Here is a 26614-nt window from a genome sequence, read left to right as displayed (position 1 = left end):
GTTAAGTTAACACAGATTAAAGATTATTAAAGTTATGACTAAAATCATTTGTTGAAACGGCCCCCAAGCCTAGGTTCCTGAAGATTCGGTTGAAAATGTGACCGCTTCATATGAACATACTGGACTAGAAAATGTTCGATACTTTATAGTATAATAAGCTACATGTTACATTGTTGTTGACATCAGTGATGTATATTCCTATTCTTACTATTACTTTTCTTACTTATATTTAACTTTTTAATAATAATGCACAAAGGGTTTTATTACAATGAATGTATTCTAAACATCCTCAAACAATAAAACATGATAGACACGAACAGATCGTGATTGGCATGCTACAAGCTGGGAGTGGTTATTGTTCCTAGGCACAAGTGAATAGCACATACTCTACTGTCTGCAAATGTACTTAGCATTTGAAGGTTTTGGAGAATTACATGATTGTGGCTTTTGCCCCGCCCAAACATAATAGGTAAATTCTGAATCAAGAGCAACACCAATGGCCGGTCAGTTCACTCGACACATCATAGAAAGCTGACTGTCAAAATCAGCAATTGAGGGTATTCTTTTACTAATCAACCTGAAGCTTACTACCAATGGGCAGGCTTATACATCTGCCATGGATCTTAACATTTAGTTTGCATTGGCGTCACTTCAACTTGCCAATCTAATCGTAGCCTTAAATTACGCTCTTTTAAGTGCCAGTAACTTAAAGAACTTGCTTTCAGGTTGGTATAGATGCACTGTCTCTTGGCTACAAACAGACACTATGCACATTGTTTTATAAGCTGATTCACTAGAACCCTTTGATAAGTTTATTTGCAACCAGTTGTAAATCGAATCATATGAAACCCAAATCAAAGCATTTACACACAGTTTACACAAACAACTACACAATGTCATGTTCCGTGATTTTATTTCCAGGAATTACTGTAATAAATATGTATGCGCTTGGTAACCCACATACCTGATTTTCGTTTTTATCCTAAATAGCTTGTTTACCCTTGATCATCCATGGCAGGAATGTAAGAGTTTCAGGCTTTAAATTACACTTTATAACATTATGATGTACATTAAGATGGTAAGGAATTCTCAAAGTAGTCATATTTAACAACTAGTAATGTCAGAGTATATAATTACATAAAAGTTCGTAATTTTACAATAGTTGCATGTGTTGTTTACACTTTCAATTTTTGTGAAACATATACAATTTTCTCAAGGATTTTTTTCTGGAGTAACAGTTACCAATATTTACTGATACATTATTATCAATGCAAAATAACATGGTGTATGGCATAAAAAAAATGATTTATCCTCAACATTATTAGCAATTAACAGCATAAAGCTTCAAAATGTATCTTGGATCAAAATATTGATAAACAATTTATGTCAGGATTTTTGGTTTCCCATGAAGATTCCAAACACAATTCAATTCAGTTTTACATTTGATGAAAAGTAGGGTCCCCATAAATACAACTATGCACCAGTGAGCTTCACACAATCACAGGTTGCTGTCGACCTCAAGCCCCTTGCTCCTCAGGAAGGCGTCCTGTTTGGGCTCTCTACCCAGGAAGTCACGAAGCATATCAAAGGCATCCTGCAATACAAGTAAAGTGAATATCAGCTTAACACACTATGAGGGGTTTGCCGCAGTTCGCAGCCCAACACACAACATTTCAGCATCCCATCACACTGCAGTACAAGTGGATGCAAGCTTAACACACAAAGTAAAGTTTCCAGTAGTTCGCAGCCCAACACACAACATTTCAGCATCCCATCACACTGCAGTACAAGTGGATGTAAGCTTAACACACAAAGTAAGGTTTGCAGTAGTTTGCAGTCCAACACACAACATGTCAGCATTACACTGCAGTACAAGTGGATGTAAGCTTAACACACTAAGTAAGGTTTGCAGTAGTTTGCAGTCCAACACACAACATGTCAGCATTATACTGCAGTACAAGTGGATGCAAGCTTAACACACTAAGTAAGGTTTGCAGCAGTTTGCAGTCCAACACACAACGTGTCAGCATTATACTGCAGTACAAGTGGATGCAAGCTTAACACACTAAGTAAGGTTTGCAGCAGTTTGCAGTCCAACACACAACATGCCAGCATTATACTGCAGTACAAGTGGATGCAAGCTTAACACACTAAGTAAGGTTTGCAGTAGTTTGCAGTCCAACACACAACATGCCAGCATTATACTGCAGTACAAGTGGATGCAAGCTTAACACACTAAGTAAGGTTTGCAGTAGTTTGCAGTCCAACACACAACATGTCAGCATTACACTGCAGTACAAGTGGATGCAAGCTTAACACACTAAGTAAGGTTTGCAGTAGTTTGCAGTCCAACACACAACATGTCAGCATTATACTGCAGTACAAGTGGATGCAAGCTTAACACACTAAGTAAGGTTTGCAGCAGTTTGCAGTCCAACACACAACGTGTCAGCATTATACTGCAGTACAAGTGGATGCAAGCTTAACACACTAAGTAAGGTTTGCAGCAGTTTGCAGTCCAACACACAACATGCCAGCATTATACTGCAGTACAAGTGGATGCAAGCTTAACACACTAAGTAAGGTTTGCAGTAGTTTGCAGTCCAACACACAACATGTCAGCATCACACTGTAGTACAAGTGGATGCAAGCTTAACACACTAAGTAAGGTTTGCAGCAGTTTGCAGTCCAACACACAACATGTCAGCATTATACTGCAGTACAAGTGGATGCAACATGTCAGCATCACACTGCAGTACAGGTGGATGTAAGCTTAACACACTAAGTAAGGTTTGCAGTAGTTTGCAGTCCAACACACAACATGTCAGCATCACACTGTAGTACAAGTGGATGCAAGCTTAACACACTAAGTAAGGTTTGCAGCAGTTTGCAGTCCAACACACAACATGTCAGCATTATACTGCAGTACAAGTGGATGCAAGCTTAACACACTAAGTAAGGTTTGCAGCAGTTTGCAATCCAACACACAATGTGTCAGCATTATACTGCAGTACAAGTGGATGCAAGCTTAACACACTAAGTAAGGTTTGCAGCAGTTTGCAGTCCAACACACAACGTGTCAGCATTATACTGCAGTACAAGTGGATGCAAGCTTAACACACTAAGTAAGGTTTGCAGCAGTTTGCAGTCCAACACACAACATGTCAGCATTATACTGCAGTACAAGTGGATGCAAGCTTAACACACTAAGTAAGGTTTGCAGTAGTTTGCAGTCCAACACACAACATGTCAGCATCACACTGCAGTACAAGTGGATGCAAGCATAACACACTAAGTAAGGTTTGCAGCAGTTTGCAGTCCAACACACAACATGTCAGCATTATACTGCAGTACAAGTAATAAAGTGGATGCAAGCTTAACACACTAAGTAAGGATTGCAGCAGTTTGCAGTACAACACACAACATGTCAGCAGCATCCTATAAGATACATACTCATGTATGAGGTAGTTTGTGCAAGACAATGGTCAAACAAATAAAACCTGCACATAATGTACCTCAATACAAGATGCAGTAAGTTTAAAAAAAACCCATGTCATTCTTACACAATATCATCAACATATCCTAAACTATTCCTTTGAATAAAAAGAAATGTCAGCGAATATTTCTGGACCCATTTGCACTGCAAAAAAATCATACTTTGGTAGATCAATGCTGAAAGATATACTAGTAATGTACCTTAGATCCTCCGGGCTGTAAAATACATTTCCTATATGCTGCACCAGCCTCCGGGTCCATTACCCTGCCTTTAGAGAAGTGCTCCTCAAACATGTCCATACAGTACACCTCACTCCACTACAATAAGGCAAAATAGCATACAAAACACAATAATAAATAAACATAGGGAAGCACTATCACAACAAACAGATGCCAATGCTTGTCTGCTGGTGATTTTTTCAATAAAACCTATTATTATTCAAACATAAAGTAACTCATACAATACACATGTTGATACGTGTTCTTGGTTACTTGTGGATATGTGTTCTTGATTACATGTGAATATGTGTTCCTGGTTATTTAGTACATGTGTTCTTGTTTACATGTGAATATGTATTCTTGGTAACAGTTGAATATGTGTATTAGTTACATGTGAATATTTGTTCTTGGTTACAGTTGAATATGTGTATTGGTTAAATGTGAATATTTGTTCTTGGTAACAGTTGAATATGTGTATTAGTTACATGTCAATATGTGTTCTTGGTTACAGGTGAATATGTGTATTAGTTACATGTGAATATTTGTTCTTGGTAACAGGTGAATATGTGTATTAGTTACATGTGAATATTTGTTCTTGGTAACAGTTGAATATGTGTATTAGTTACATGTCAATATGTGTTCTTGGTTACAGGTGAATATGTGTATTGGTTACATGTGAATATTTGTTCTTGGTAACAGGTGAATATGTGTATTAGTTACATGTGAATATTTGTTCTTGGTTACAGTTGAATATGTGTATTGGTTAAATGTGAATATGTGTTCTTAGTACAATGTGAATATGTGTTCTTGGTTACATGTTATTATGTGTTCTTGGTTATGTTTGAAAATGTATTATTGTTAACATGTTCAAATGTGTTCTTGGTTACATGTGAATAAGTGTTCTTGTTTACATGTTGATATGTGCTCTTGGGTATGTGTTAGTATTTTCTCTTGGTTGCATGTGAATAATCAATATGTGTTCTTTGTGACATGTGAATATGTAATCTTGGTTTCTTGGTTACATGTGAATATGTGTTCTTGGTTACATGAGAACATGTGTTCTTGGTTACGTGTGAATATGAGTTTCTGGTTACATCTTAATATGTGTTCTTAGTAATATGTTTATATGTGTTCTTGGTTACTTGTGCATATGTAACCTTGGTTGTATGTGAATATGTGTTTTTTGCTATGTGTAAATATGTGTTCTTGGTTACATGTTAATATGTGTTCCTGGTTACTTGTGGATATTTGTTCATGGTGATATGTGAATATGTGTTTTTGGTTATGTGTAAATATGTGTTCTGAATATGTGGCATTTGTAACTTGTGAATATGTGCTCTTGGTTACATGTGAATATCTTTCGATCTTTTGAGATTTCGTAAGCTGTTGTTGACAAGGTAATCAAGGCTATCACATAACCTCAACTTTGTTTGGAAAACAGATGAGATTAAAACTCGTAAATGAATATCCTTCTGATTACAGAAAAAAATATAACATGGAGTAAGAAGTAAGAAGATTTCCAAAATGCACATCTTGCCCAACATGCATGTGAACAGATGAAGAACAGGGATATCACATGTTGATTTGTCATTTCAAAGAAAAGTCTATATCTTAAAATAAAAAAAATAAAAAAATAGTAATACTCACCATATATCCGTAATATTGTGCATCATATCCGCCAGCCAGATGACCAAAAGATGCTGGCATGTTTGTTCCAGGAGTGGACTTAAAACCAAGTAGCTCCTCTGACAACTTTGAGAACAGCTTTGCTGTGTCTGCCTGGAAATGACAAATAATTTATTATTATTATTATATGTTCATTACCCACATTAAGCATTTAAGGTTAAATTTTCAACTTTATAATAGTAAACAACTTTTTTCTTAGCTGAATTAAAGAGAACTTACTAAGTTACAAACCTTTGTATGAAAGTTGCAAGGCAATGGTCTAAATTATGAATTTGTATGATTAAATCTCATGAAAAGTCGAGTGGCTTTAAGATAAATATTGTCAACAATTAGGACATTTTCGCAAAGATTCTTTATGATTGAGGTGCAGTAGTTAGAAAACATTTTATATTAATAGTGTAAAATTTCAACTAAGTGAAAAAATTGCTTTTTCGTAGTCAAATTACAAGAAATCTAAGAATGTTTTAAAACCAAAAATATGAAAATAAACAGTAATAAGATCCAAATAAAAAGGCATATGAATAAATCTGGTAAAAAGGAGGGGGTATTCAAAATATTCACTAAGAAGCAGTATGGGTATTCCCCCTGGACTTTCCATAACAATATTAATTTCACATCATCCTTATATATAAATAATCATATAGTTTCAAGAAATCTGCATTTTTTGCCAAGAAAAAATGTTTTCCCTTCTAATGGTTTAAAATTATATTTATAAACATTCAATGTATAAATCATTTAAACACTTTAAGCCTGATTATGCCTCCTTGACTATCTTTGCCAAAAAAGGAAGTACTTAATGTTTATGCGAATATGATCATCACATCAAAACAACATGCAGTCAAACAAGTAATTATCAAATTGTTCAGTCCTTTCAAAACAGCAGCTGCTAAATACCACCCATACATTTTAATTGTTTTTATAATGTACCTCAGCCATGGTATGTATGGTCTGATCAAATGTTCCCAGAAGAATCTGCCTCAAGTTGAACACTCCAGCATTTGCCTTCCTGCTGGCTATGAGTTTATCCAGGATTTCTTTGGGAATGGCAGAGCCGTCCTTGAAGTGTCGGGACATGTGACGAAGGGGCTTCTCCTCCCAGCACCAGTTCTCCAACATCTGTGACGGGGCCTCCACAAAGTCACGCTCAACATGGGTACCACTTGAAAAGGGCATTTCGAGGTGATATACATGTTTCAATGTTAGATCGATATTGTAATGTTAGACAAATGTTACAACAAGAGCGCCCTGGAGCCAATGCCAACGCTTGTATGTTTTGCTTAGTTGAAAAAGGGGGACAACTCTATAACTATTTATGTGCAAGCTATGGAACTTGCGACTCATGTGCATTGAATCTCATGCAACATGTTTGAATATCTTGAAGGATTGTGGAGTTATGGCCATGGTTAATGTTTTTGCACTATAAAGACGCCGACAACAACAAGGCTATGACAGCCTAGGGTTTTCTATGAAATAACACTGAGCTAATAATAATGTCTGTTTTATATTCAGACATGTTTCCATGCCTAAAATTGCTCCATAGATATAGGTTTGTGCATATAATTATGCATAAAATAATGAAGAAACTTGGTAAGAAAGCCAAAATAGGACCGATCAGCGGAGATTCATTTACTCCACTTCTAAACCAATTCAAATGAAGTGCTAGAACAAGCTTGTTTGCAGCTTTACCTGAAGAAGGCAGTTTCAGTCTGGGCACAGATCTGGTGCATCACATGGCCAAACTCGTGGAAAAATGTCTCCACCTAGAGCAAGACAAGAAACATACACAATAGGTCCTTCATACTAGCCTGTCAAGATTACAAGGACGTTTTATGATAACAAATAAATTGTGAGACTGAGCATAAAGTATTTCGTTTAAAATCAACAAATCTGGTTGGTGACTCTTTTTATTGACCTCTGAAAAGCCTTTCTCCCAAGCATACATACTGAGGTCTCAACCGAATACATGTATGGTACTTGTGTGTATGAGTAAAATGGCTTAGAGAATTTTAAACGAAACATGTTTATCTATTGAACATTTATCTATAACTTGTTTCAATTCCCAAACCTCATCATGAGTGAGCAGTGAGTCTTCTCCGCCAACTTGAGGCTCTGTAAAGTTGGCCACCATGGCTGCCACAGAAACCTGTCTGGTGGAACCATCTGCTGCTACGCAACCAGGCTGTATGCAAGGATAGATAACAATTTATAACATTTATGTAAGCTTGTTTTTTACAACCAGCATTGATTCAAGAATTGTTACTTTAATGCGGCATTGAGTGTCTAAAGGAAGGTAAAATGTCAGGATGAACAACATGGAATGCCAAAAAAATATTTTTTTTTTTTTTTTAAATAATTTATTTTACTAAAATCTTTATAGCACAAATGATAACACCAGCCACATATGCGACTTATCTTGGTGAATATGCCAATGAATATGCGACTTATCTTGGTGAATATGCCAATGAATATGCCACTTATCTAGGTGAATATGCCAATTATCTTAGTGAATATGCCAATGAATGTGCCGATTATCTTGGTTAATATGCCAAATTATGCCAAGGAATATACCGATTATCTTGGTGATTATTGTGTACCCAGTTTAACATAAAAGAATATACATTCACGAACAACTCCTCACCTGTGGTTGTCCTATTAGCCCAGTTGTCTCACCAATGCGTCTAGGGTATGATTCGCAGCTTTGGCGCATGTGTGTTTGATTTGTGGTCCCCAACAACACAAGACAACACTCTCGCACAACAAGGGTGACTTTGCATAAATTAAAATAACTTTCTTCACAATTGTTGTAAAATAAATAAAGTTAAAACTAACAACTCCTCACCTGGAGTCCGAAGCATGCAGCATGGCCATACTTTCCCTCTCTGGGAAACAGGTCCAAGTAGAAATATCCCAGCAAGACACTAGAGGCCTTGTCTCGCACACTGTACTAAAATCAAATAATGGATAACTTTTCGTCATCTAATACAATTTCTAGATTTATTTTTTGACAATGTTTAGCCTTTAGTGATCAAATATTCATCCATCCACAGTATAGCAACATTGATAGCTGCTTAGATCAACAGACAAAAGAGCAAGGGGCATAAGGGCTATTCCAGTAAAACATATGACCCATAGGGGGAAGGCAATTATTTAAACAGTATATGGGTGGGCGTCTTTTTTTGCTAATTTGGACCCCAAAAGGGTTAATTTGCTTCTGTATGGGGGTGGTATATTTTAAAAGTGCCTTCCCCCTGGGGGTTATATGTTTAAATGGAAAAGCCCTAATGGTAAACATTTATTGATTTTTTTATTCTGCTGAAACAAAATGTAGTTCATTATTATGTACATGAGTAAGTAGCACTTACCATTGTAACCCCTGGGTGCCAGACTTCAGGTGACATGATTTTCTCAAACTTGAGTCCTAGAAGCTTCTGAAATATAACCGATAGGTTTTGGCAATGAGGGTATTCAATATGTTATCTAAATTTGGATTCCTTTTATCTAAACATCCTGGTCCTTAGAGCAACTTTTAGGCATTCTGTGATGTGAAGTCTTAATCTCACATTGAGTGCCCTCATACTAATAAATATTAAAGTGGTCAAAGTGTAAATGGAAACATATTCCTTGTGGACATACGTCATGAATGAGATGTCTATGTACTTCTTGGTGTTTACTATTATAACTGAAATCATACTGAACCTAGAACATTCTTAGTACCTGGAAGATATCTAGGTATCCTAAAGACCACCTGTAAGTTAAATTCCAAAATATCCATATAAATGGTTTTTATAAATGGTCCAGCTGCAAAACACATACTCATAGCGCGTCTGTCATACCTGGTAGATGTCAAGAAGCCCTCTGGTGACTGCGTCAAGGGGGAAGTACTCCTTGAGGACGTTCTGGTCCACTGCATACTCCTTCTCTTCCACCATTGTCATATAGTAACGGTAGTCCCACATATTGATTGTCCCGTCATTCTCGTATTTAAATTCCTCACACTGGAAATTCATAAATACAGGGGTGAAAACTGGGAAATTTTAAAAACCTTGAAAAAATGATTGGGGCTTTGGGCATGAATGCTAAAATTTTTGGGCTAAAATGCCCTGTTGGTCTAGGTTGCTCAGGGGGTCTTCATGAATGACTCCTCCGAAAAACTACCCAGATTTACACAATTTAGAAAAATGAACTCTAGAATCTAATCCAGTATAAGCTGGAAAGCTTTCACCCAGGCATATAGATTGCTTTATTGATTTTTACCACTGATGCCCTTTGTTTTGTTTTTTAACATCACATTAAAATTTGGTCCCTGAACAAAAAAAATCAAATTGAACACAAAAGTGGCAATAAAAGAAATGGAAATAAAAGGCAATTTTTAATGTGAACTTACCAACAATACATTTTTGGATAATGCATTATACTAATGAGTCTCTTCAAGCTAAAATTTCAAAAAAGTTTAGTCATAAAATACCATGTACCTCATGTTTTTTAAACTTGAGGAATTTCTCCAAGTCCTTCTTCTTGAGTGGTTCGAGTTTCTTGGCCAGGTCAGACAGGAAACTTTTCACCTTATCTGGGTTCTTGGCCATCCTCATGTCAAGAACAAACTCAGCGTGGGTCTCGAAGCCAAGGATCTGTGCTTTCTAAATATCAAACAGCCATAGCAGTCAATATCACATATGATTTTACTGTTCCAATACAATACTCAGACAAAGGATGTTGATGTACTATTATTGTATTGCATTTATTGAGGAGAGCTACATGCTATATGAATCACACCTACCTCCATTTCGTGTAAAAACAGTAATGGTGACTATGTCTAGAAGACAAACGAAAGAGTCTTTGTTGTTGGCCTTTTATTAGGTGAGATGCAGACACACAATTCAATGTGTGTACTTAATTTCATAATAACTTCCAAACAACTAACCTCGTGCCGCAGTTTCACCAGTTCCTCAAGAATTTTTGTATTCTCCGTCATACATCTAAAATAATAATAGACAAGATATAGTTACTGGAACTGAAATAATTTATCACAACTTTTAGACCCTTAAGTGTGCAATGGAAATGTGATGGTCTTAATTACAATAACATTCAGTACATTGGTCACAGAGCAGAGATTTTATAATACCCAAAAAGAATATGTTCAGTTTAATTTAAAATTATATACACAGCTTAGTTTTCGATTGTTTTCAATTCATCTAAAGTTCATTCAGTGTTCATTCATCATTTGCCCTAATTTCTTGAACATTCTTAAATGTGGCAAGCTTATGTAGCTTATTTCATTCAGCCAACATTAATCCTGATTTCACTTCATAAAAATTAGTCCATCTGACATGAATATTATTAAGATAATTTCCTTTTAAAATACCAAAACTCTTAAGAATGTAAATATTACATGAATTGTACCAACACAAAAATAGAGAGCATGTTATTAGGGACTAAAGATGTATTGGGAATTGGGGCTGAATGTGTTTACAATCAATCATGATCAGGGCTTCTAAAAGTTTGAAACCTCAATTTTTCTGACTTAGCGGTTTTGGACCTATATATAAAAATATTGACAAATTTCGGATTGATTTTTTAATCATTTTCTGTTACTGAAATTGGTCAGGCGTGGTAAAAATCGGTTCAGACTGGCAAATTGTAATTTTTTATAGGCCCTGATCATGATTATCTCAATTATAAATATAAATAAATGTATATTGGTCCTTATTTTGATATATAGTTATTATTGACTGGCAAAAGATCATTGTTCACCTGCTATTAAAGGCATTTTCAAGCTTCTGTCTGGTTTTCGGATTTCTGCATTTCTTCATGCAGGGGAAATAATGTGGGTACTTCAGGCTCAACTTGCATTTATCATCAGCAGTCTGTAATACAGAACAAAATAGTAAATAGGCTTTTTAATTGTAAGTCAATTGTAAGTAAATATATATGGGCTCAGACATGAATTATTGTTAAGTATATATCAATATATTGTATACCTTTGACCTCAAAGTGTGACCTTGACCTTCCAGATAAGAGCACAAATGTATCCATAACACACTTTAAATGGTGCATTAAATGTGCAAAGTTTAAATGAATTACCATCAACAATTACAAGTTATTGCTGAGACAAGAATGTAATGGACGGACACACAGACGGACAGTGCGATGGACAGACTATCTGATTACTATATGCCATCCTTCCAAGGCAAAAAAGGCGCACTCTTTTTGTAAAATCATATCCAATCTACGATCATCAAAAGTGCACAAAGCTTAAATAAGTTTATGCAGATTAACAGAGATGAAATGGCTTCAAGACTATAACATAATTAATACATTGATTATAATAACAAAATGAAACTGAATATAAGATTTAATATTCATATTCGCCTAGTTCTAGGTAAAGATAAAAATTGATGTTCATATTGTATAACACACAAGGGGTAATGAAGTCACTGTTTATTTCAATATTGAGCTCCATTTGGATTTCCACACTGTCATTTAACCATTTGATACGTTGTTACACATATTAGTTATTCCTTCATACAAACCTTTGTTGTCCATTACACTTCTCTAGAAACCAATACTCAATTAAAGAAGATACTGGTAATTTCATAATGAATAATTTTTTCAATTGTAAATATAAGTATTGATCACATTTTTCTTGCGTTTATGCTGTATGAAGGCAGTCGGGCAAGGGAGCATATGACCAAGAAGAACTAGTGCGCTTCATCAAAATTTGCTTGCATGCTTTGCTGCATTCATACAGCAAAAAAACAAAAGAAAAAATGATAGTAATCCTTAAATGAACCACACACATGTTATGATAGCATATATCTACATTAAGCTCTAACATAAAAATGTGTTGCTGCAACCATACCTTTTCAAGACTTTTGATAAATGTTTCTGGAACTCCCACTAAAATGAAAACAAAAAATATCTTAAAAATGCTTCCAGAATCTGTAATGAAATCTCATAATGTAAGTTATTTGCTGTCTGCAAAAATGCAGTTTATGTCCATTCTTATTCTAACATTTCTATGGATGTCTGGCATTTGTGATTCTTTGATATTTTACTACACATCTAAACACCAAGATGATTGCTGTGCTCTAGTCAAAGTTAATTTTAAGACTCTATTTTCTACATAAACAATGCAAAAGTTATATTTACAAGACAAAGCACACATTTTTACCTAGTTCTTCCTCTGTAAACTCCAAGATAGTATTTTCCTCATTCAGATTTTTGCTGAAATCAATCGAGAGATCACTCATCTTTTTCTTGATACCTTTGATTTCATCTTGCATTTCCTTGGACAAATGGAGCCCTGGAAATAGGTTTAAATTAGTTTGATTTGTTTGAGCTTAATTGTGAAGACAATTTAAGCTCAAATATGAATCACTCTAAACTCTGATTCTGTGTAGGAACCACTATGATTGTTCTTCCTGTTACAGAATGAAATCATTTTCCAGAGAATACAGAATATGTTTGTGGTAGTGATTTCTTGAAATTCAAAATCAAACCAATGTTTTTATTCTATTTATAAGCTTTATGAAATACTTGTCATCAAAAGTTTTAAGATTCAAAGTTTACAATGCAAATGAAAGAGTTAGAAGGAATAGGTTCTCTCTGTTTCTTAATTAAATGTCATTAAGAAACTCTTTTTTTTTATCCTTTGAAATGCATTCACAATGGCTTAAAGCTAATACTGTCTACATACCGTTTCTTTTGCCGATTTTGATCTGCCTTTCAACATAGCGCTTCTGTTCGGGAGTTAGTCCATCAAGTCCCTTCTCTTCTACCCTCACAATAGACTGGAAAACATCCTGCCGCATGCTGAAATACAGTTAGTAGTAATTAGTAAAAGACCCACGAGGGCCTATGCTCTACTGGCATGACTTTCTTTGGTAATGTACTGAACTCAATTTCAAAGGGAAGCAATCAGTAAAGTGAGTTATTGTGCACTGCAGTTTGTCTCATTGTCATCTACCTATATTTGAGGTTTCATTTCAATACCTTTAGTATTTTCCAAGATATGGCCCGGACAAGCACAAATCATAAAAAAATGGTTAAGGGTAGAAATTGCAGTGCATAAGAACCAAAATAATATCATGCATAATTATGCATGATATTATTTTGGTTCTTATGCACTGCAATTTCTCTCATTGCCATCTATCTATACACCATGTTTCACTTCAAATCCATCATTAGTTTTGAAGTTATTTTCCAGACAAGGGTGTGACAGATTGAAGGACAGAGAGACAGACAAAGCGGCAACTATTTTCTCTTGCTTTTGGGAGCATAAAATAATAGCAATTATGCCAATATTTTTTGCCTAGTCCTATAGGAACAACAATAAAATAAATAATATTAATAAAATATCACACAATGAATGAAAATATGATAGAGTTAATCTAGATCTTCTACAGTTTCAAATAAAGAAAGTAATGATATAAATCTCAACTTCAGAAAACTGGTTGCAGAATACCTGCATGTAAATGTACATTTCTTAACATGGATATTATTTAACACAAATGATGTTTGTAAAACATGTATGCCCACACACCTAAAAGCAGTCAATAATAAATCAATGTTTTAAATGAAAAATGTACCTTCCAAGTTTGACGATAGCAGGTATACATGTAGTTATTGGCCAGTTCTGAATGTTGCAATAGGTGTTGACGAGTTATAGTTTCTAGTAAAACATGTATGTGCGACAGTCCTTTTAACAGCAGTGAAAGGTTTATGGATAATATAATTTTATAAATATGGGCACTGCAACGATATATACAGATGCTCTACGGTCATCTAAAGTGGTTACCAATATGTTTATAATAATACAACACTAGTTAATTTCTTACCCTTTTCAAGCAACGCTCTTAACATTGATTGGACAAGGATTTGTGTTCAAGGTCACTTTAAGTTATGACCAACATCTCACCAAGTTTCTTTGGGGCAAACACACTCTATGTTTCAATTGGATGAGGTTTTTCTTCCAGATCAATGTGACTTTTGTCATCTACATATGACTAACCTCTCTACCAAGTGGACTGTTGGACAGTCCAAGCATGCTCTAGTTATCAATCTGACAAGGTTTTAGTTATCAAGGTCATAACAATCTTTGATCAATAGGGGTCATCTGCATATCAACCTCACATCCAAGTTTGGAACTGTAGGCCCAAGCATACTCTGGTTATCTATCAAGATGCTTTTAGTATTCAAGGTCACCTCGACTGTGACCTACTGAACTTGATAAAGATCATCTGCTGGTCATGACCAACCTACCAGCCAAGTTCAAGATCCCTAGTTCTTTAAGGGGGCATCATAAGAAGCTTTATGTGTACACAAGGTCTTTATTACCTAACTTCCACATCAAATTCTGACAGCGTCTTGTCAGCCTCTACACTCACATCTCTCAGCTTTTTGTCAGGAAATACATGTTGAACAAAATCTAGGTTGTTCCTCTCAACTGCATATTCTCGGTCACAGTCAATCAGGGGCTAAAATGGTAATTTTCAACAAGATTTAATAAAAGAAAACAATGTCAATAACCAGAATGAAACAAATGGGAAGGATATTGCTTATGGCACTCACATTTTTTACAGGACTAAAGTTAATAGTCAATAATGACCTTGTTTCTCTTTGCGACTGTTTACAATGAGCATTTTAGCCACAATAAATTCATGGAAACTTTTTTAACATTTGGACATTTTTATGTTTTCATGTAGCGCCATACCTCTCAAATGTTAACCCATGCCCTAAAATATTAAGCATTATAACCATACATGTGATAATTTCTTGGGTCGATTCCGGGACACTCGTCGTAATGTCAACGCACACTAGGGGGGTCCGGGGGCATGCCCCCCCGGAATTTTTTTTAAATGGGGAACGTCTGTGGTGCATTCTTTAGCATATCTAGGGCTATTTTAGTCGTTTTTAACGTCGGGAAAATGTACCTATTTTGACTGCCAATACGTATTTTTTACTTGACATGGTTGTTTTTTTTCTGCATTTTCTTGAAAAAATAAAACCACCAGATATTTTCCCAGGCTTTAAATGAAGTGCTAACCAGGAGGATATGCAGTCTACTTTCGGTTTCATCAAAACAGGAAATAAACAACTTTACGGGCACCTGTTTTCCCGCGCTTTTGAGAACATGCGTTACAAAATATTTATTTTTTCATCACATTTAAAACGTTTGCAATTTATGACACACAATATTTTCCAGACGATAAAGAAGATTTTCCAGTCGATGAGCTTTTTCCGTTTGGAGATGCATATAATTTTGATAGAGACGTGTCAACAATCGGCTGTATAAAGCGATCACGTGACTTACCATGGTCACGTGATTAAAGCACTCTATATAAACACCTGTAAACCACATATCGTCAGTTTTATTTCGGCGTAAAAATACGTAAAAATAAACACGATAGTTCGGAAAAAAGGTCAAAACACTAAAATTCCTTATACACGCGTAAGTTGTTTAAAGTATAACGACGTATCGACTTTGAAATTTGAAAGGAATATGGGATGTTTTCCGTGTTTTAATTTTGTTTTTTTACTCATTTTGTCACTTTCTTTAAACTTACCTTCATGCTCGTTTGTTGGTAAAATGTGTGAAAAATTCAATTCATCAATTAAAAGCTATCATTCATAAGACCAAACAAATCCATATGAAAACAATGAATTAGTATACAAGAACCCTCCCCCACTCGTCAAGCACAACAATAGGCCGATAGATCAATTATCGGGTGATTGACGATGACCTCGACGACACACGTACCAATTAACGGATTAGTGTCAACATGTCCTGTGTTTTACGACCAGTGTCCCGGACAGGCAAAATAGCTGACTTACATTGGTAAAATTAAGATAATCGATTCCGATTCCGAGATTTTTTTTTTCGTTTTTTTTTATGACTTTCCGGGACAAACATGCACCCTCCGTGACTCCGTGACAGAGATACGATTTCCGGGACAATCCCGGACGTCCGGGACGTTATCACATGTATGATTATAACTAAGCTTAAGTTCACAAATAGTAATGCATTGTTTCAAAAAATGCATCTAATTAAATATCAACCAATATTGAATAATACAGTTTGTTGGGCAATTTCTTTTTTTAATCAAGCTTTTAAAGTTCATAAAAGGAATGCACTGACCAGGACCTGTCTTATGCCTTATATTAGATTTTAATTTTTTTTCCTGAAGTAACTTATATGAAAGGACAATAAAGTGTCTGATATCAATTTAAACTTTAACAGCTTCAAATATCTTACAAATCAGCCGTGTGTAAAATCGCTTCACTGCTTTCACAATTAAGTGAATGAATAAGAGTATGGATTGCATGAGTTTGGCAATACAAAAACTAGTACTCCATTGTTTTATTCATGATGGGTAACCTTATAACTGTGAATGTACCACTTTGTCAATGTCTATTAAAAGAAAATATTTCAGAACACTTTGATAAATCATGTGTTTTAACACACCATTTGCAATATAAGCAAAAATGTTAGGATTCTCCCGCTACACATTGCAATTTGACAGAAAAGAGTCACCATTCTCAAAAACTTTGACTAACATAGTTGACAACAGGAAGTAAGTAAACAAATGCACAAAAGCTTATCTAGAAACAACTATGCATGAATACACAGTTGGCATTGTTTTGACATTCACCACAACAGGATATACATTTTGTACTCATGGTAATAGGGTAGTCTAAAATAATAGACGTGTTATACGGGTTTCTTCCAATCCCTAACGTCTGAACGGGTTAGTGCAAAAACCGGGGGTGTTTTAAAAATATTGAAATTGTTTTAAGTTAAGTATTTTATGGTTGAAATTGATCTTAAAGGTTTATATTCATATTTTACCATGTAAGTGAAAAGTTATTTTGCACTAAACAAGCATTTAATGCATTAAAACATGTTGTTTACCTTTCCAATAAAACGAAAGTTTACTGACACAGACAACAATTATGCCAAGGGGAACAACTCGATCCAATCGTTATAACTCGGCCTCCTCCGACAAGCTTCGAGATAGACCTCGTTAATACAATCGTAACAACTTGGCCATGGCCGAAATGTTCCGAGTGTTTTAAAATTGTGCCCTGAAGCCTTGCAGGTGCCCTTCATGTATATATCGTTATGTTTTGACAGAATGAAATGAAGAAAACCCATCAAACTCATAATTATAAGTTGGATATTTATTTAATGGTACACGGAACTAATATAATATAACATTATCTGGTAATATTTCATGTTTTTTATGTTATTTTATAGACGCAATATGCTTTAACCCGGAATCCTGATCGGAATAACTACCCACTTTTGATACTAAACAATTTGTACGTGAAGGATTTGCCATATCAAAAATAAAAAAAAATCCGTCAACGTACAATTGGACTAGGTAATAGGGACACGGGACCACTTATGGACCAACTCAACATGTAACTTTTAATTATTTAAGCACTTACCTTTATAACAGTTTCAAATGATGCATTCTCTGCAGAAACACTACCAACTTTATCATATATCTTCTTGTTTTTCGAAATCAGTTCGTCAACGGAATTTTTAATACGGTCGACAGTGATGTCATTCCAGCGCAGACGAACACCTTCCATGGTTGGTTTGGACATTCTGTAATTTGTTCTAGAAATGTGAAACTGGCGTGTAACAGATTGGGAGTGCGAGATAATGGAGATTTTTAGTGATGTTAAAGTGAGGATTTTGAACCTGCTGAGTTGAAATACAGGTCTAAATTTACAAAAGTTCATATAAAAGATGTTTACTCTCAACCGGCGACTGTTTCCGGTAGAACTCGTTCTCTAAATAGCCATGACGGAAATTTTAGAAACGGTACACCGGTTTACAAAAGGACAATCTCATTAAAATCATATCGTGACGTTCACTTCATTTCATTACGTTATGTACGTAACGTCGTGAAGCGTGTATTGGGGATCTGATTTTAATGAGATTGACAAAAGGATAAACTTAATGCAGCGATTACTTCCCTGTTGACAAGATTGAATCCCGCAGAAACGAAAGGTGTCCTTGTCGTGTCATTTAATTATGTTTGCTATGCGTACAAAGAATCATATTGTTTTGTTTTTAAATGGATGTAATGTAAATAAAGAAATATTAGCATTGTACTCGATTCACTTTCGCAACATGTCTATCGTTCTTGTAAATCGCAATTCTAAATTATTGTTACTTTTTTTAAGTACCAGGGGCCCGTTTCAGTAAAGGATTATAGTCGTTGCTCAAATAATTTCTCGTACCAACACGTCACAAACTGTAACACATGGATTTTTCCCATCTCTGTGTTCATTTATAATACTAACTGAAGTTCATTCACTCAAATATCACGGTTGCAAAATAATGAGGCTATGACACAAAGATAATTCAAATTCATACTATAATCGACTTAAATCTTTGTTGAAACGGCCCCAAAGAGTATACTTTACATGGATATTGTTTTTGTGTAGTTACCGTAAATTTCGTTCTTTTTTTTAATTTGATTGATAGAACTACGAGTTAAATTTCATCAAGGTATAAGAATCCCACATAACGTGTATTTACTCAATCACGCTCAAGAAACGAGTATGTTCAATTTAAATCCTAACTTCGCGGATGTCTTTAATTAAAAGCAATCACAACAATTTCTATTTGTTTTGAAGGTTTTTTATTTTAAATAAATATTCAACTATCTCATACGAAAAAACAACATAAGTTTAGGGCACAAGCACTCCATTTTAATACATGATGACATTAAAAATTGATTCTGTCTTTGTTCGCCTCAATCTTCTCCAAGAACGCTGGGTCGGGCCCGACTTGCTTCTTCTTCCAAAACTTCAACTTGCGTTTGCCTTTCTGACTGGCCGTCTTTCTCTCGATGGATTCCCCCTGCAATGGTATTTACAGCTCAAATCTTAATCAAATTTCTTAGTCGAGTTGTTAAAGGGACTGTACACCATATTGGCACCAAAAATTATTATTTTTTTGTAACGAATCTCAGGACAATTATTTAATAAAATGTTTTACTCTTTGATATCATAATTGTTAAAAAAGAATGTAAAAAAAAAATCGAGTCGGAGACCGGGTTCGAACCGGTGTCGCCAAAAATGCAGTCCAGTATAGTATCCACTGTGCTACTTTCGCTATTTCATCATACGGAGTACAGCCCCTTTCAGCCAAAATGATATTTGTAAACTAATACTCGTCAATACGATAGGCCACTTCATTGTAAAACAAACAATTTTGATGAATCATTTTATCGACCTGACCATATAGTGCATCAGTCAATTGTAACCACGGCCCTCCAAGGTCCGGGGGTATACCTGGGCTAGCCGGGGAAATTGGCCGTGTTTTTACCTTCCCGGTGGCCCCGCAGTGCCGGGTGAATGCGGTGGTTTTGTATTCGCGCCAAATATAGCGGGGTATGTGCCTTACTTAGGGTCCCTTGGGCGCGAGGGCATTTTGCGGGGATTTTACCATCAATTCGTCCCCGCAGGGCGGCGGTTTTACCCGGGTTTGGCTGGACCGAAAGTCAAAGTCCCCGCTATTTCCCGGAATTGGAGGGGCCGTGGTTACAATTGACTGGTGCATAGTGAAAACTGTGAATTAGCCTAACATATAGACAACGCGATGGGATGTTAAGAAAACATCATCCCCGTGCAAAATCCGCGTTACTAGCATAATCATAAAATATAATATGAACTACTATTATTGTTTTTATAGTTTTGTAAACTGACAGACATAACATGATGCTAAAAGGGAACGAATAGCCAATGATAATAAATCTTATTGGATATGGGCACCTCATCTCCGTCGTGTTCCACAGGTATCTCCTGCTCCGCTTCGAGGGGAACGGTTGCCATGACGATCAGCCAGACGACCATCAAGAGGGTGACGCAGCCGATAGTGGCGATGTCAGAATGTGGGAGGGTGTGGCCCATCACCATAGAGAAAGCCACACCTTGCACGAGCAGCAGAACGACTGTGCACATGATCTGTCATAATATTTATACTAGTATATATTTTACTAGAACAATTTACCTATATATATATGAACCAGTTCGTGTCTACGTTTTATTAGTGGCGTATCGTAAGATTAACGCCCCCCCCCCCGCCCCCCAAAAAAGTAAACACAAACAGTTTCATTAGTAACTAAATCAGTAGTTCACTTAGTTTGTGATAAGGACTTGTGCGCAGAACTTGGCACTAAATAATTTTCGAACACGATTATAAAATGTTCTACGCGCACATTTGCCCATACATGTTTTAGCCCATGGTGTTTGCTATTAGCTAATTTGGGTTATTGTACATCAGATGTTTCCACAAATATACGTTATCCGTTATGAAAATATGAATTGATACATCAGTATGTACATAAATACCTCAAATACAGCATGGATGTTCACCGAAGGATGAACCCAGTAGCAGGGTCTGGGAATAAAGAAATATTAGGTACATCGTTACTTCATGTACTTACTTAATATAAATGAAAAGCAATCCGAAACTTAATATTTCATGATTTATTATGTTACAGTTATTCACAAAGTTCAATTTCAGAATTGTTATTACTATAATAGGCAAATAATCATTTCAACCCATCGTTCTCATTCCTATGTACGTGCTCATACGAAGAACGACATTAGTTTTCATAGATTATGTGACGACGTATTTTGTTTGCTTACTACGTGACGTTTTTGGAAAGAGCTCTAAATGATGCTGGAAAATCGTGTGGATCAATCCCTTTGCATGCCCTTTTTAATATGAAACTTGAACGATGTTACATGCACTGTTTCTTTTTCTATGCAACCTGCTTTCTTTTTCCTACAGTATGCAAATGTACCTTCAAGCAATACATTTTTTATGTTTTATTAAATAAAGAAATATATCTGAATATATAATTGGTACAAACCTGTATGGACGGAGGACAAGTAATAGAATCAAGTAAAAACCTGTCATGCCAAACTGAACTGTCGTCTGCAGAAACGCGCTGAAATAAACATATCTCTTCTTCAAGGAAATAGAGGAACGTTAATACATGATTTTACTAAATATTCGGTTTTCATAATCAAAACGACAAAAAGGCTAAGCAATTACAAGGAATCAAGATGTTTTAAAAATAAATTAAAATATGGGTGGAAGTATTATTGACTTGTCTCGCTAACTAACTTTTATATTTTACATGTTTTTAATTTCATTCAATTTATAATATGGATTATGGTGTAAAAACTGTACCACGGGGGACGTATTCAAATGTATTTGCATGTACATGCACATATAACAATAGAAGCTACCTACGGGAAGGGATAAGTCTCTGTGATTACTATGGCTACCAGTGTCCGAATCATTGGAAAGGCCTGCCAAAAGCAGAAACGATTCTTGTACGGTTCATAGATGGGCCTGAAACAAACATGTTCAGCGAATATATTCAACGTCATTAAATTAATAATGTCTTGGAGGTTAGGACCATGGTAACAATCATAAACTCTCTTCAGATGGTATATCTACTAAAGGGATATCATTACGAAATCGTCGACGATTTACTTAAATGTTCATATGCAACTACACTCTTTTCTTCAGAACTTCGTACGAACATGAACGCCAAAGAAGTTGTTGGTGTTCTTGGCAAGTTTTATGCAATTGCTTACCCATATTTCTTCCACTGCGAGTTAAGAAGCCCCCATTTCCGCTGCCTTAGGGTAAAGAACACGATCAGTATCGGCATGAGAACACCAACCACAAACAGAACTAGGCTGGCGACGAAGTGGATTGTCTGTGAGCGAATAAACAACTAAATTTTAATTTGAGTTACAGCGAGGCTTAGTTGTCTAGGGCTGCAGGTATTCATCTACCAGTACAAATTGTTGTTGTTTTATAAATTAATAGTTAATTGCATTTGGTACACAACAAAATGCCCCTTTACTACACTGCTAAAACCACAGGCGGCAGTTGCGTTGAAATGACCCACCCTATGGCCACACCCTCATTAAAAAGTCAATTTTTTTCAAGACCAAATTACTGATTGAAAAATTTATCATCTATCACAAAACCCATAATTTAAACCCCGAAAAAAATTGGACTGATTTTTTAAGGAGGTGTGGCCATTGGGTTGGTCATGTCAACGCAACTGCCGCCTGTGGTTACAACTGTGTCCTTTGTTGTATTCGAGGTGTAAAACTTAAGGTGCAACTACCTTTTTGATTGCACCAATGGTTATGGTCAAGAAAACGATCGAGAAACGCCCTAAAAGTACATAAAATCACCAATCCGTCTGTTAGGAAACGGTAAACTCGGAGCCCGATGTTATAGTCAGATATAGACTTTAGAGTTCTAACCGTATACAGTATTTTATATATTTCCCTCAAATGAAGTTTGTGGTGAAGTACAAACTGTAGGACAGTAAGTACCTGGAAAACGAACTTGTCACAAGATATATCGTTGTCAAGCAGAAACACGTTCTGTGTGGGGTCTAGGACCAGCTCCTGAAAGGATGTACATGTTGTAATTAGGGCATGGTTTCAATTACCGATTTCTCGACATGTAATATTTGTGTCAGTGTTTCAATATGACCCGCTTCAGAAAAGAGAGTTCTACACAAACCTTGGGCACGGTGGTTGAACACAGGTAAGTTCTAATCGCAGACAACGTGATTGGTGCGTACGTTGCCATGGCAACAAGGAAGAAAAATCTGCGTTCAACCGTCCGTCTGTCTCCAGTCGCGACGATCGTGTCCGGACTGGGACCGGCGTGGGTAGTTGTTTTCCATCTCTGTGGCAGAATAAGTATACAATGTTTTAAGTCGGTTATTTGACACAATTGAAACTGAATTGAAATGATTACTGTGTAGTTTGAAAATATTTATTTTCTTTCGCTGGCAATTTCATAGTAATAAAACTTATTTATACAATTATGTTTATGCCATTTAGATGGCAACTTTAATTGTGATAGTTCACCTAGTTTCCCCATCTCTTGCCGTATGAATATAAGTCTAGTGTAGTAAATCCAGAAATACACAGATACACACCAGCTTTTTGTCAACGAGAACGAAGACAATGAATATCACAACTGGTACACCGATGGACGACAGCCATTCCGTGTAGTATTTCAGAACAAGTGACCACCTTGGAAAAATGCATTCTGAAAATTAATGGCCATCGTTTAACTTCCAGCCCATTCCACTTTCGTTTTATTTTGTCATGTTTGTAAAACGTTTGATTTTATAATCATGTATGTCTTAAGTGTTGTCGTGGGAGGTGTGTATAGGTGTGCGATAACTCCAGGAAGGTAAGGACCGACGTAGCCGATTTTCCTTGGATTTTGGCCATATTTAAAATACCTTGCTTATGGTCCCTATTACGGGGCAAATAAAAGTGGTCCTCGGGGTCTCAAAAAGAACAGAAAAAAACACCTTGTATTTAAAGGTTTGCATATATCATCATTGTGATTTCGACATGTTTCATGCCAGACAAAAGCGTTTATTAGGTATGGTTATCTATGAAGTGTACCTGGTGTCAGCAAATAAGATGAGAAGAAGCCGAAATCAATCACTTCGATTACTTGCAATATCTTCTCAGGCCACAATATCTTGATGTGCAGCGTCAAAACCAAGTATTGCAGAACCTGTATCAAGAGCTTTATCTGAAGCAAAAATGTACAGGTTACTTTATATAAACTCCTGACATCCATTAAATTCAAGTCAATTAAATACTTGATTGCCTCCCAAAATGACGATATGTTAATAGGAAAATTAATAAGTGATGGGGAAAACTTTTACAAAAGGAATTGATAAATACACATGCACATGCAGATGATAGGTATATATAGATATAGGATGTAGACAAACTATTGTTAGGTAATTAAAAAACTATGAAACTAATATTCAAGGTACCCAATGTGATATATAGCTTAACAAAAAGGGGGAAAAGATTTGAAATGATATTTTGGCGGTTTATAGTCGCTTACACTTATAGACAACTTCCATACATGGTAGCGGATATAATTGAGACAGTAATGTACAATGATTTAGCTCTTGCAGTGATTGGGTATACCAACCGGCCCAGTAACCTCAGCAACAAAACACTTTATGACAATAATGAAAAATGCAGATATTGTAGGATTTCTATGTATAGTCAGTAGTCACTATACAGTGTACATAAGTGTACATCATAACGTTCATCACGTTATCATGCAAACTTGATCACTTGAAAATATATTACAATGACGTTTAGACAGCAACATTTGCTATATGTGGTTTACTGTCTAATTATACAAATACCAAAACATCAATCATGCATAGTAGTTATTATTAAAAATATATGTGTTAGAATAATATAAATTACACCCCCCCCCCCCCCCATTTCTACCTTTGTTGACACTGAAGGTGTGAATCCATTGCAAAATGCTGCGATGATACAGACAATCAAGAAGATGCCGAAGCTCACAAGTCGCCATGGAAATTGTGCACAAGGGATACATGTGTTGCCGAGACGGTAAAACACAGCTGAAGAATTAAATTATGCCAAACCATATATCAACTAAAACATTTTAAAAACTACCAAGCAAATCATTTGCGACTTGAACATGGATTCGTTAACTTCACCACTAGGGACAATGTATGGGATTAATTTGTATTTCATGACTTATTTTCGGTGTGAAACTTAGAACTGTAGAATGACATTAAACGCAGTAAATGTTGTTGTTTTTATGGAAAAGGTACCCCCATCAGTCACGAGACATTTCTCGCACGTGCTTCCGGTGGTTCCTGGAGCGCACGTGTTGTTCTTTAGGCAGTTGTTTGAAAACATGCATGGTACACAACGATACTGCTCACCTGAAACAGTAACATTCATATTTAATAAGAAGGCCGACTATGGATGCATGTAATGATGTATATAGAGCTACAAATATGCTTCACACTCTTCATACAGAATATCTTTTAAAATTAATGGGCTCTATCCTCATCGAGTCTTTCTTCGTTCGAAATAATCAAAGGGAATTAACTGTCATAAAATCAAACCAATACCAGCTGCTGCATCTGTTTCTTCACTCCCGTGTTCTACGGGTATGGTGATGTTTCCGCAGTGTGTTCCTGAATCTTGCACATCTGACAGGTCATCGTTATCAGCACGCACAAGCGCGCCTAACATCCAGACAGTCAGGATAGTCAGGTTAAAAATATGATGTATCTTCATTTGTCGAGATGTTTTACAACAGGATACCTAAACGGATGTAGTTCAAATTTTAGCGCCAATGTTACTTTCACTTTATAGCAGTCAACAATTCAACAATCCATCCATTACAGTACGGTAGCGCTTTTCCAGTGGTATACTTGATTAATAGAAATTTAATCGGTTATTAGTGGTTTCTTAACGTTGATATAATAATATCATTATCTATTTGTAAGTAGTGTATTCAAAGTTTCTTGTGTATTTGAATTTGTGGACAATACAAACCCCATGATCATGATCGGTGAAGATATTTAAAGAACGTTTTGACTTCGGACATTTTTTTTTCTTTTTCACATTTTCTTTATTCTTAGTACTTTAGTATAGTTCTGAACAATCGACCCATTATGACAATAACAAGAGCTGTCACAGAGACAGCGCGCTCGACTATTCCGCCGCTTTTCAATGTCAGGATTGAAAAGTTTTGGCGAAACATGCATGGATCACTGTTAGATTAGATTTCAATGTAATACATGGTGTGCTGAGATATAAATATAAATGTGGTTCCATGCAAAATATTAACGAGAATTTCTAAGTCTAATAATAAAGGGCAATTATTTGCAAAATACAGTTATCTAATTTGGTTATTCAATTAAGTTGGGTGGTTGAATACCATTGTATAAAGTCTCAATGCAATACATCAAATAGTTGCTGAGATATTATCCTATGTGTTCTAACATGCAATACCTTAACCAGAATTTCTAAGTCGCATAATCAAGGGGTAAAAATTATATATTATAAAAGATAGAGTTATCTTACTTGATTAAATAAGAAGGTTAAATAGATGGGAGCCTGTGTGTAAAGTTTCAATGCAATACATGACGTATTCGCTGAGGTATTGACTTAAAAGTGGTTACATGCAAAACCTTAACCAGAATTTCTATGTCGAATAAAAAAGGGGCCATTATTTTAATTTATTGCAAACTGGAGTTATCTTACTTGGTTATTTAAGTAGATGGTTGAGTACCATTGTATAAAGTCTCAATGCAATCCATCAAGTAAT

At 35.7% G+C, this 26614-nt stretch overlaps 2 protein-coding genes across 3 annotated transcripts; both read right to left on the bottom strand.

The window, feature by feature from the left end:
- Nucleotides 1-896: 896 nt before the first annotated feature.
- LOC128214654 (thimet oligopeptidase-like) lies at nt 897-18204 on the bottom strand. Of its 2 annotated transcripts, XM_052921223.1 has the most exons (18): nt 18166-18204; nt 17851-18013; nt 14737-14876; nt 13097-13212; nt 12572-12703; nt 12260-12297; nt 11152-11264; nt 10322-10376; nt 9873-10037; nt 9234-9395; nt 8763-8828; nt 8240-8344; nt 7466-7579; nt 7087-7160; nt 6328-6559; nt 5362-5493; nt 3697-3813; nt 897-1594 (listed from the first exon to the last, which is right to left on the bottom strand). In XM_052921223.1, the coding sequence occupies exons 2-18, from the start codon at nt 18010-18012 to the stop codon at nt 1499-1501; spliced, it is 2019 nt and encodes a 672-aa protein (XP_052777183.1). In that variant the 5' UTR covers nt 18013; nt 18166-18204; the 3' UTR covers nt 897-1498. The 2 variants fall into 2 exon arrangements, with proteins under 2 accessions (XP_052777183.1, XP_052777182.1); XM_052921222.1 differs by having other exon boundaries at nt 17851-18188.
- Nucleotides 18205-19144: 940 nt separating this feature from the next.
- LOC128215154 (uncharacterized) lies at nt 19145-25533 on the bottom strand. The gene is made up of 13 exons (XM_052921872.1): nt 25410-25533; nt 25104-25217; nt 24751-24887; nt 23893-24025; nt 23412-23524; nt 22988-23155; nt 22795-22869; nt 22036-22160; nt 21686-21787; nt 21300-21377; nt 20773-20821; nt 20194-20385; nt 19145-19279 (listed from the first exon to the last, which is right to left on the bottom strand). Exons 1-13 carry the CDS (start codon nt 25531-25533, stop codon nt 19145-19147), a joined length of 1545 nt encoding a protein of 514 aa, XP_052777832.1.
- Between the last annotated feature and the right edge of the window lie 1081 nt (nt 25534-26614).

Source organism: Mya arenaria, chromosome 13 (genome assembly GCF_026914265.1).
Source record: "Mya arenaria isolate MELC-2E11 chromosome 13, ASM2691426v1".
In the NCBI taxonomy this organism is placed as follows: domain Eukaryota; kingdom Metazoa; phylum Mollusca; class Bivalvia; order Myida; family Myidae; genus Mya; species Mya arenaria.
Note: the sequence above shows the minus strand (reverse complement) of the source record. Positions and strands in the feature narration are given on the sequence as shown.

Bases quoted from the DNA above. Each gene is read 5' to 3' on its own strand.
- LOC128215154 (XM_052921872.1), bottom strand. From the start codon at position 25,533: ATGTTAGGCGCGCTTGTGCGTGCTGATAACGATGACCTGTCAGATGTG. The intron at 22,870-22,987 runs GTTTGTGTAGAA...ACATCCTTTCAG, and splicing joins GTTCAACCACCGTGCCCAAG to GAGCTGGTCCTAGACCCCAC. The intron at 22,161-22,794 runs GTACTTACTGTC...ATTCGCTCACAG, and splicing joins GTGACAAGTTCGTTTTCCAG to ACAATCCACTTCGTCGCCAG.
- LOC128214654 (XM_052921222.1), bottom strand. From the start codon at position 18,150: ATGAACTTTTGTAAATTTAGACCTGTATTTCAACTCAGCAGGTTCAAA. The intron at 10,377-11,151 runs GTGAACAATGAT...TTATTATTTTAG, and splicing joins GAAAATGCCTTTAATAGCAG to ATGTATGACGGAGAATACAA. The intron at 5,494-6,327 runs GTACATTATAAA...TGTCATTTCCAG, and splicing joins CCATACATACCATGGCTGAG to GCAGACACAGCAAAGCTGTT.